The following is a 12,617-nucleotide window of genomic DNA, read 5'->3' on the forward strand; positions in this document are numbered from 1 at the left end:
GTTTCAGAATTTCCATTATGGAAATCGTCATTGACAATATTAACTCCTTCAGAAGAAAATGCAATATTCAGCCAGTAAACACTAGATGGAAAAACAATGTATGTTTGTATAACATTTCCAAGCACTGCATAGAATGGTGCACACTATTCAGCAGGTTCCATTTTCAGGAGGCTTATGGCAGAAATGAGTGATAAACCCCAAGTATTCAAATACAAGTTGAAAGGTTTCTTTGTGGTACATTTATATTCTGTAGAGGTGCTCCTCTAAGTAGTTTAGAATTTTCCATTTACAAATTAAATAATTTGCAGAGTATAAATTACAAGGGCATGCTGAAAAGTAATGGCTCCAAAATTTTATGTAAAAACTATTGAAGCTTTATAAATAAAACTAATGCTATTAACATTCTACATCTTTATTCTTCATGTCTACATATTTATTTCTCAACACAGTCACCCTGGTGATGAACGCATTACTCCCAATGAGAGACCATTTGTTGACACTGTCACTGTAGAAGATTTGACTTCGTTAATGGAGCCACAACCTCACCTCTGCTTGTACCACTTCATCACTATCAAAGTGAAGTCCTGAAAGATGTTCTTTAAGTTTTGGAAACAGACAAAAATTGGATGAACCAAGTTGAGAATGTACAGAGGATGATCGATGACAGTGATTCCAAGGCATAGAATTATTGCAGGTATCGCAGCACTCGTGTGTGGTCTGGAATGGTCATGCTGAAGGAGAGAGTGCTCCATTCCTGGACAAACTACCTGGATTCAAATCTTGATTCCAGCACATTGTTTCTCATGCCCCGATATAGATACGTAACATACTGCCATGTTACATGCTAGACATGAAGAATAAAGATCCAGAATGTTAACAATGTTTGTTTTATTTAACATGCTTTAAGGGTTTACTTTTCAACATGCCCTCATATGCACTGGCTCGTTCTATGACCAAGCAGCTTTGGTTTGCATGACCCCATGGAACCTGAAAAATAAATACATAAAATGGAAATCACATTTTATTCCTAATCTTTCTTGTCCAATAACAATTTAGATTCCTAAAATCATTTTGACTACCATACACATCTCATAACTCTGCTTAGTTGAATTTTTATTAAATTCCAAAATTCTTACGAGGATATTTTAGGGCAGCTAGTGAAATACATTTCCAGTTGTTGATCAAGTCAGTATTTATGCAAGGAAAAGCAGCTTCTGAATTTTAGGGGGAAGGGAAGAGAGGAAGAGACCTGAGAGTTCAATATTCAGTTACCAATGAAGTCATCAGAGTTAGTACTAGGTCAAAATTGGCAAGGAAAGGTTAAGAATTTGTTGCAGTCTTGTTGAAGGAATATTTCACCTGAAGTGATTTAGGAAAAGCACATATAACTAGATGAGACTTAAGCTTACAAACAGACCCTCCTGAAAGTTGTAAACGGTAACTGGCATATACAAAGGATGTCTGACCATTAGTCAAATGTTACACGCTGAGACGGTACATACTGGAAATTGTGACAAGACACTTTAGAAACAGATGCAGCCATGTGCACCTGTCCTATTGTGATGTTAGAAGCAGGTGCGGGTGAACTGGCAAGTATCTGACAGCCAGCAGAGTGTGGAGGCCAAGCTGAACCACATGAGACCCATGATGTCATCAACAGATGGCAGCACCCTTTGAGGTGCAGTGATTGGCAGACATGCTTGAGTATGAGAGTTTTAGAACACAGGTCAGGTAAATGCAGGCTCTGGCCACATGATCAGGAAAACCCGACCCTTAGTGTGAAAACATGGAGGGGTAGCCACCACTGTAGAATTGCGTGTTGAGAATAAAATAGCCGATAAGACTAAATCCATTAAAAAATAAACCTAACTAGTGATGGAGAAGCCAGCAACATGGTTAAAAAAACAAAAATACGTTGAGAGTGTGGGTGAAAACGTGTCCTTGATATGAAGTGTAGTTTTTAAGTTATTTTGTGTTAATATAATGAACTTCAAAAATTAATATCTCGATGACACCTTGAGTGATTTTTACAAAATAAGCATCCACAGATGAATCTCAGTGGATACTATTGAACTATCACAATAGATTTTTTTTTATAAACATGACCTATTTTGAATTGCAAGCTGGAATGTACATTCTGTGAATAAAAACCTGAATTTTCACATAAATAAGATATGAAACATTGAAAGTAGCGGCAGCATTACTAAGTAAACATAATTAGAGATGTATGAGTGTACTTATTTTTAATTGTTTATATTTATTAGTAACATAACAATACAAAGTAGTACTTATGTTGATAAAATCGTTATTTATGAACAAACTATTCAAGTTAGAGAAACTAAGAACAGTGCTAGAAACCTTAGGAAATTTATGTGCAAATTCCTATATGATGCATGTATTTAACATTAAATTCATAGTTCTTAAGTATGTTTTGGAAGCCAGAAATGTATGTGTTTGACACACATCAAGCCAAGGGTTTAAACAGTGGTGGCTGTTTTTGCACAAGGCTTTTTTTTTTTTTTTGCATTCACAGAGCAGTCAGGTGTAAGATCTCAAACAGACAGTACAGCCAAGGGTGAAATGGTTGAAACATGGACTTGTGATATTTGCATGTGTTGCTGATGAATACTCTAAAAAAATTTCAACATGTGGACTTGCATTGCATGAATAAAGACTGTGGAATACAAAACTAAATGTCTGATGAACTTGAACACTATATAACAATGACAAGGGAACATTATCATCTCTGCCACACTCAGTGGTAGCAAGTAGCAAACTCAAAAAGCTGCTACTGCTTTCAGAAAATTTTTATTAAGTACAAAAATACAGCCACTTGGGATAAAAAATTTCAACAGGTACAATTTGACATCTCTTTTGAAACAGTTAAATGAATGTCATTCTGTAAACATGACTCATGTTCTATGTTACATTGTAAGTTGATAGGGTACAGCACTATGAGGAAGGTATAACTTCCCACAGATTCTGCAATGTAGTTCCAGGTTTCAGAGCTTCAATAGCCAGTCCAAGTTCTTGATTATAAACTGGTTCCCTGTCTTCATGGTTTTCATCAGCAAAGTAAGTAAGGAAAACATTGGACATTTCATCACTTGACTCAACGATTTCCTGTGTATCATCAGCAAACATGGAGCTCTCTTCTTGGTACTGGGTCTGTAAAATGAGATTTTTATTTATAAAAATTATGTGGCCATATGTAATTAAGAACTGACTACAAGCAGGGGATACATCTGTATCCACAAGTTGCCAACATTGATATGTATGAGGGTGTGCTGAAAAGTAATGCCTCCAAACTTTTAATGTGAAAACTCTAAGTTCTTTAAATAAAACAAAGATTGTTAGCATTGTACATCTTTATTCTTCATGTCTACAAATTTGTTTCTCAACATAGTCACCCTGACGTTGAACACATTTCTTCCAACAAGCGGCCTGTTTATTGATACTGTCATGGTAGAATGTTTGACTTTGTTGAAAGAGCCAGAATATCAGCCCTGCTTGCATTGCTTTGACATGATTTAACTGATGTCCTCAAATATGTTATTTATCTACTGGAAACCAGTGAGAATTGGATGGGGCCAAATCAGGACTGTGCAGAGGATGATCTGTGCCAATGACTCCACAGCATTGGATTGTAGCAGATGTCACAGTACTTGTGTGTGGTCTGGCATTGTCATGCTGAAGGAGAGGGCACTCCATGTATGGATGGGCAGGTTCTTTTTCATGCATTGACGTAGTTGCGCTACACACCACCATGTTACACACTACAATTTGGAGTCCTCTAGTAGCAGAGGGCTTGCAAATATATAGACATGAAGAATAAAGATGTTGAATGTTAGTAGCAATTGTTTAATTTAAAAAGCTTTAAGAGTTTTCACATAAACCATTTGGAGCCATTATTTTTCAGCATGCCCTTTTAGAATAAAGTTTGATCCAGGATCACTAGGAGCATGTACATTTTTTTTAGGCGTAATCTGACTAATTTCATGAAAATGGCAATTTTTGATTAAATTCACACTGAGGTGACAAAAGTCATGGAATAGTGATATGCACATATAAAGATGGCAGTAGTATCACTTACACAAAGTATAAAAGGATAGTGTATTGGCAGAACTGTCATTCGTACTGAGGTGATTCATGTGAAAAGGGTTTTCGACATGATTATGCCTGTCCAATGGGAATTAACAGACTTTGAATGCAGAATGGTAGTTGGAGCTAGACACATGGGATATTCCATTATGGAAATCATTAGGGAATTCAATATTTTTACAAGGGAAGCTCCCCATTGCACCCCACTCTAATTTAGTGGTAAGATGGATCAGTGGACAACCCATCAAAAACTGAACACAGATCAAGCATGGAAACAGGAAGAAGGCATACCAAACTGTGAAAAAAGAAGCAAAATAGGAACAACAAGCAGTCTAACTCAAGATGTGCAACATCGAGTGAGTTTCAATAGTTACGGTGTCATGGTTCTGTGGTCACGGAGCTGGACTGCCCATCGAGAGATATGTGTTCAAATCTCTTTCATGTCTCATGTCATTTTTTTTTTCACACAAAGTTATGAACTGTCCATCCAGCCACCGATGTGTCTGTTCTCAGTATTCAAAGTTGTGTCTGTGTCGTGGTGTAACATCTGTCTCCAACAGTGAGGTGTAACGAAGAGACCTTCAGATCTATATACCTCCTATCTGTTCTAAACAAATACCACACTATGACTTGTGTTCTGCTTTGGAAGTTTTGACTCTTGAATTCCTTTCTTGTAACGTAGTTCATGCCCATTTATTTGTTGTTTTCATTTCTGTGAGAGGTCTGTGTGACACCTAGCCTGCCCTCACTATTCATCACATGTACTTGTGATGGTAGTATGTTCTTACCACATTACTCATGTTCTATAACCAATGTGTAGTATGACAATTGGCAAGACTACAGAAGGAGGACAGACATGTCAATGACTGGACAGACAGTTCATAAATTTGTGAAAAAAAAGGGGGGGGGGGATATGACAGAGATTTGAACATGGATCTCCCACTTTGTAGTCCAACACCTTGACTGGACAACCATGACGCCACGGTTTCCATAATTCACTTGATGTTGCACATCTTGAGCTTGAACCGTCCACTGTACCTATTTTGCTTCTTTTTTTCAGAGTTCAGTACACCATCGTCTTGTTTTCATGCTTTATCTGTGTTCAGTTTTTGACAGGCTATCTGCTGGACCATTTTACCACTAAATCTGATGGGGTTGTGATGGAGAGTTTCCCCTGTGAGATCCACAGTGTCAAGAGTGAGTTGAGAATACCAATTTCAGGCATTACCTCTCACCACTGACAAGGCAGTGGCTGATGGCCTTCACTTAATGACTGAGAGCAAAAGCATTTGCATAGAGTTATCAGTGCTAACAGACAAGCAACAGTGTGTGAAATAATCACAGAAATCAATGTGGGATGTACAATGAACATATATTTAAGGTCAGTGTGGTGAAATTTGCCATTAATGGGCTATGGCAGCAGACAACTAATGCAAGTGGCTTTGTTAACAGCACGACATTGCCTGCAGAGGCTCTCCTGGGCTCGTGACCATATCAGCTGGTCCCTACATGACTGGAAAACGGTGGACTGGTCAGATGTGTCCCAGTTTCAGTTGATAAGAGCTGATGATAGGGTTTGAGTGTGGCACAGATCCCACAAAGCAACGGACCCAAGTTGTCAATGAGGCACTGTGAAAGCTCATGGTGACTTCATAATGCTGTGGGCTGTAGTTACATAGAATGGACGGGGCCCTCTAGTCCAACTGAACTGACCATTGACTGGAAATAGTTATGTTCAGCAAATTGGAGACCATTTGCAGCCATTCACAGACTTCATGTTCCCAAACAACGATGGAATATTTATAGATGACAATGTGCCGTGTCACTGGGCCACAATTGTTCATGATTGGCGTGAAGAAAATTCTGAACAATTCAAGCAAATTATTTGGCTACCTAGATTGCCCGGCATGAATCCCATCAAACATCTATGGGATGTAATTGAGAGGTCAGTTGATGCACATCATCCTGCACTGGACACACTTTCGAAACTGAGGAAGGCAGCATGGCTCAATATTTCTGCAGTAGACTCCCAACAACTTGTTGAGTTCATACCAGGTTGAGTTGATGTACTATGCTCGGCAAAAGGATTGGCATTCTCTCTCACCTTGAGTAAAAGCATCATAAAACTGAAGACAACAGTACACTAAACCTGCTACGCTGTGTGGCAATAGCTACTTGTTATGAATTATGCAAAATTTTGTATCTGACACCAAGATAGTCAACAATATTGTTTCATCGGAGGAAACATTAAATGTAGCCACAGTTGTGAATGAGTAATCCATTAATACTGGAAAATAACTTATCAGCACCAACAGTTTCAGGTAAAACATATTTAAAAAATATAACCATTCAATCAGTGACCTAACTACAACTACTAATCATTGTCAATAAGAAAGTGTTAAGGTCAGTTTACACTCAATGGCACTCAATGGAAAATCAACAGAGGAGAACGTCAATGCCAAATACTTCCTACTGCAGTTGTAGTTCACATTACTAAACCTCCACAGTTTGCTAGTTCATCTCACTGTGTTCATGTATGTTGCTAGATTTTGTTTTTTCATTCCTTATTATTCTTTCCTGTCACTTACTAAGACGAATTTATCATAAAATAAAATGATATTTTCCTGTTCCTAGGAATCACCTTCGAGACACAATGTACTTACACATATTGTGCCACACATGTTCAAAAATAAAGTTTAAAATGGATATTTATTGTACACACGACAAAAGAGGAGGTTCTACTTACCAGCTGTCAAAATTGTAACAGCTAAAAATGATAATATTAATAAAAAAAGAACATTGAAAAGGAGACAGTATTGATAAGGAGACGGAGCCAATTTGATAATGAAGCATGTAAAGAGGAAAGTAAGGAAGGTATTGTAAGGGAATGGAGATATCAAGGGGGAATATGGTAAAGTAATGTGTGCAAGCATATGCTTCAGTGGAGATAACAGCATGACTACAATCAAATATGTACACAAAGACAAACTGTCTACACCATAAATGACAGATATCTGGTTACTGAGTGTCCTGTGCAGTGTTCTCTTGTTTTTCAATACAAAACACCATACACAGCTGACAGTGCAGCAGACATACCACATGTATGCTCTTTTATATTTATTTTCCCTTGATTATACATGGTTTTTCACTGGTGGGACTAGAATATGTGGTACAAAACACCACTCACATTCCTAAGAGTCAAGGATAAAAGACGAGTACAGGGTAATTACAATTAAAGTTACAGTTTAAAAATGCTGTAAAGAAGAACCACTGCTCAGAATGACATCAAATTCTGACAATATTATCAACCAAGGGGGGAACGTTAGGGTGGAAAAAAACCCAAGACATAATGTACATGGATTCAGCTACAAATGACAGATGAATCACATTATGACAGCTATTGTGTGAGTTGTGCAGTAAAGTAACCATATTGTGCAATGTGCATGACTACTCAAGTTTGGGACTTAACAGCTGTGGCAATGTTACTTAGGTAAGCCCATCCAACTAGGCAAGGTCGTACCACATCAAGATGAGAAAAATTGTTTTTTAACTATCCTGAGAGCAAAAGCCACAAAAAACAACAATGATATCAGTTTTAAATGATGTGAGATTGGCACAAGACATGTTCAACACGCTGTCCACTGTTTTGTGCCACACGTTGAAATCAACAAACAGCATATTCCACAGCAGACTGGACTGTGTCAGGGGTCACTTTCAGAATGCATCACACAATGTGTGCCTTCAATTAAGCTATATTTGTAATTGTAGCACTGAACACAGCACCTTCCAGATAACCCCACACCCAGAAGGTACAGATTAAGATTGGATAATTTGGATGGCCAAGCTGTAGGAAAATGATAGCTGATAATTCTAACATTTTTGAAATGCCTCTGCAACAGCTGCTTCACTGGCTGTGCAGCGTGCAGAGAAGCACCATCTTGCATAGAAATGATCCTACCCACACATCCACACTGTTGAAGGGTTGGAATGACATTGGTGTGCAAAAGCCTCTCATAGTATTTACCAGTGACAGTACACGTAACAGGACCTGCAGGACTCATTACCTCCAAAAAATATGGGCCTACAATAAATCATGTCATCGAACTCCACCATACAGTACCTTCAGAGAATGAAGCAGCACCAGCTGATGTGGAGCAGATTTTCTGTTGCCCATGTTCTGCAATTCTGAGTATTGCCATTTTCTTGGAGATGGAAATGGTCTTTGTCTGTCCACAGAATGTCCCATGACCATTCATTGTCTGCTTCCATGGAAGCAAAAAATTCTACAGCAAATGTTTATGTTACGGGTCAGCATGCAGCAACTACTGAACATAGATAATTTTGTATGGGTAGCAAAGTGGGAGGTTTTGTAGAATTTTATGCACCCAGCTCACAGGCATGTCCAAAGTTTGGACAGTTCTGTGTGCACTGCACATTTACACACCTTCTTATGAAGCTGGATCAACTATTTCCTCCCTCTGCACTTCAAAATAACCAGTCTTTTCAAATTTTGTAATCATTCCCTCCAGACCCTTGGCAGATATCAGACCAATGCCTTTTCTTAATTTCCTTGAGTGTCTGAAACTTTTGCAGAGCTACTGACGCACAGTGACAGCTATTGTAAAAGAACTTTACCACCAGCATGCAATACTGCACTGAGATAGTCATTCCGAGTGTCTCTGACATAGGTGAAGGAAAAGCTGTGTACCTTGCACCTTTTATTTTGCTTACTCTGCTGCTTACAGAGCTATCTAATGGTAATATTTTCATGATTATTATTAATTTTTTTGTTTCCATAGTGTTTCCTACTACTGCAATAATATTCTGATCAAATTTGATGTCATTCTGAGCAGTGGTTCATTTTTTACAGTGTTTTGAAACTAGAACTTTAATTATAATCACCCTGTACATTATGGAGGTTGAGCAGATGGTAGAAACTTAGTCTACAAAGAATGGAAAGTATTCTGTTAGTGTGAGCACATATCAGGTTATCACTTCAAGTCATGACCTTGGTATAGCAGCTGATTAAAAAATTATAGACAACCACAATACTGTATGGTAAGGGAATAGTTTATTCTTGTACTGACGTACGATCATTTTTGTATGCTGAGCCACAATTGCTTGAGATATCTTCTTGTACTGGATGCAAGTGCAATTGCAAGTTTGCTTATTTTTTATGACACTTGCAGCCACACTGTGAATCCAAACAACAAAAATATCTACAAGCCCGAATCCCGTCAGAAGCTGCTCGTTCTGAGACTCACTAGGTGATCCAAGCAGAAGTTTACATAGGAAGAAACTTTCCTGATTTCCATCATTGTGTGCCTGTTTGTGAATATGGCTCTCAATTTGGAAATAATTATTAGTGGCAATGTAGTCGACCAGAGTTGCAAGAAATTATGTCCCAAACTTGTAATCAGAGGAAATGTGGGAAAATTGGTAACCTTTACCTGCTTATGTCACACCAATATGACCTGAGAGTTTTTCTTTTGTTGCTGATTTTTCATGGGGTGAAGAAGAAAATCCCCCTGTAAATTTCACTTTTGTGTGGCTATCCCATGAACTTCACTTAAAACTCCTGTTACACTCCTTGTTTCTTTGTACAGCATGTTTTGACCTGATGCAACTACTTATATTGTTCTGTATTTTAGCAAAATCAGCCAATGCAAACATTTGTGTTATTTAGTATTTCAGTGAAGTGACACTATGTGCATGTTTTAATCACCATCATTGTCTTTCATGTGTATCAGCTTGTAAGTAAATTTCTCATTATCACTTTTCTGACCAGTTACATGTTTTAAGAAGTAGTCATTGTTTATATGGAAGGTTCCAATCTTGTTTCTCATGTCCTTTTAGTAAATTTCCAAGCTTCCATTACATGAAGAAATTGTGTCAGAGAAGCTACGAACTGATGAACAGTTTCTGTCTGACGAAAGTTCAGAAGATGGAGAAGACAATGCTGAAGTAGCTGAGCATGATCCAGACTCATATGTAGCGAATATTAAGTTCACTTGTTACTATAGATTACTATATGAGTAAAGAAAGGCAGACTACATGACAGATGACATCTATTGTCATAGGGAAAGACCCAAAGGCCATAATATCTTTTCTTATAAATCAGGTGCTATAGTGCTGGCTACGCCACCAAAGACTCCCACATAAATCTTTCCTCTTTATTTTGATAAATTGATGGATAACAGTGCTATGTACACTAATGTGTACATGATGAACATTCATGAACACTTTAACAGATATTGTGACCTGGGGCATATAGATGGACCTAATGTATTGTATTTGCTTTGATGATAAAACCACTAGAGATGAGATGAAAAAGACTAACAAGTAAGCTGTTGTGTGTGATCTTATTACACCATTGCAAGATAAGTATGAGGAGCACCCAAAAATTTTCTCTTCAAAGGCCGTACAGTCCAGAATTGAGAGGTTAATAAATCACCATGAGCATTGAGGCAATCATCCCACCAATGCACCAGGTTGAAGGTACCTGCTTGGTAAAACACTGTGTCCTACTGGGTGAAGAAGTCTATACCTGTCTGCTGCACAGCGTCATCTGACAGGAATCATCAACCCTTCAAGACCTTTCTTACTGGATTGAAGGCATGATAATCACATGGGGAGAGATCAGGACTATAGATGGATGTTCAAGTGTCTCACACTTGAGTTTGCATAACTTCTGCATTGCGACATTTGTGTTACGGGGACATGCATTATCATGTAGCACATATTCCATTCTCCAATGGATGCCTATGGGTGTTGGTCCTTCAGCAGCCAAGAAAAGAATAACAGCACATGGGTCCTGTTGGATGCATCTAGTAATAACATCACCACAGTTCACATTTCCGCATTTACCACACTCACACAGGAAAGAGACAAATGCCACACTTGTCCCTTGCTTATGTCTTGGTGCTTATATAACTGCATCGAAGTGGTGGTATGTTGCATATACACTGCAGCAACACCCTCAAACAAAAACTTTGTGATCGCCTCTTACATTTGAAATTGCATACTCCTGCAGAATGTGACAGTTGAAAAGCTCCCGAGGAATACAGCATAAAGGCTTTTGTTTTGGTAGACCAAAGAACATTTTATTTAACGAATTTTGAAATACATGTAGCCTCAAAGTCAAGTGGTCTTTTCAACAAACTAAATAAGCCTACAGAAATAATGTAACATCTTGTTATTCCTCAAGTAGGTACTATCAAAACTTTAACTACTGACAACTGGTAGATCATCATGCCTCTTGCATGAATTCTATTGATAGGAACATTACAAAAGATCAAACAAGATAGTTGCCAACAATTTTTGGCTAATAAACAGAGAACTGGAGCTTCAAGTAAGTAGTGGGCCATGAGATATATTGGACCTTCAAAGAAGCTACAACCCCCATTAAAGATATCCACCACAGATAAGAATAAAATATCAGGTTTCAATAAGAAATTTATCTGACAACGCCACAATGGCCTGGAATATTTTAATAAGTGAGTTTGAGACCTATTTGGTTTTACAAAAGATGTAACAGGTCCAATCAAACCATAATCTGTTGTAGTCATCTCCATGATGCATAGTGATAGAAAGATTGATGAAGATACAGCCTCTCAGGGAAAGCAAGAAGTACGGTAATAACATTTTACAACCAAACAAAAGGTGGGGTAGGCACCTAGTGATCTATTATACAGTAATTACAATACTGGCAAAAGAGTGAGCAGATGGTTATTAGAAGTTTTTTTAAGTATATTTACCCTGAATTCATAGATCTTTTACAAATTGAGCTACGGTAATAATGTTACAAAAAAGTGAATATCTTACAAATGTGGCTGAGGACATACAAACTGACAATATTGTCAAAAAGGTGAAGAGTTCTCAAGTACACTAGTGTGCAAAACTTAAGGATGAAAATAAATTTCACATGCCCTGTCACTGCCAAGTATCATGGCTTGATGAAACTTGGACTATACATAGAAAGAACTGCTGCAGTATACTACAGAAGGAAACTGAAAGAAATATACAGTGAGATGAGCAGAAATTACACTTTTATTCAAAGACAATAATTACATTGATGTCATTGTGATTTATGAGGGTCCCCTGGGCATTACAAAAGGGGGGACATGTTTCTTAATAGGGCGTGTGATCACCATGGACAGCAATCCGCTCTGCAATGTGCTGTCATGCCGATCACAGGGTTGGTAAGGAGTTCTTGTGATAAGGCATTTCACTTCTACACCAGTACTGTTGACAACTGCTGGATGGTCAGTGGTGCATGTTAACACAGTGCAATACATCTCTCCAACACATCCCACACATGACTGATGGGATTTAACTCAGGGGAATGACAGGCTAGTCCATTTGCCAAATATCCTGTCATTCCAAGAGCTCCTCCATCTTAGCTGTTCAATGCAGTTGTGCATTGTCATCCATAAAAAACAAGTCAGGCCAAATGCACCCCTGAAATGACACACATGGGGAAGGGGTACAGTGTCACAATACCATTGACTGGCGAG

The 12,617-nt window shown here is 38.2% G+C and overlaps 1 protein-coding gene across 2 annotated transcripts in view; it reads right to left on the reverse strand.

The window, feature by feature from the left end:
• Positions 1-2,371: 2,371 nt before the first annotated feature.
• Positions 2,372-12,617, reverse strand: part of LOC124569468 (Bardet-Biedl syndrome 5 protein homolog) — an 87,213-nt gene continuing 76,967 nt past the window's right edge. For both annotated transcript variants that reach the window (XM_047131082.1, XM_047131081.1), the window contains one exon: positions 2,372-3,168. In XM_047131082.1, coding sequence (XP_046987038.1) covers positions 2,953-3,168 — 216 coding nt within the window. In that variant the 3' untranslated portion in view covers positions 2,372-2,952. The remainder of the gene's footprint in view (positions 3,169-12,617) is intronic.

The sequence above is a fragment of the Schistocerca americana genome, unplaced genomic scaffold (assembly GCF_021461395.2).
Source record: "Schistocerca americana isolate TAMUIC-IGC-003095 unplaced genomic scaffold, iqSchAmer2.1 HiC_scaffold_15, whole genome shotgun sequence".
Taxonomy (NCBI): Eukaryota; Metazoa; Arthropoda; class Insecta; order Orthoptera; family Acrididae; genus Schistocerca; species Schistocerca americana.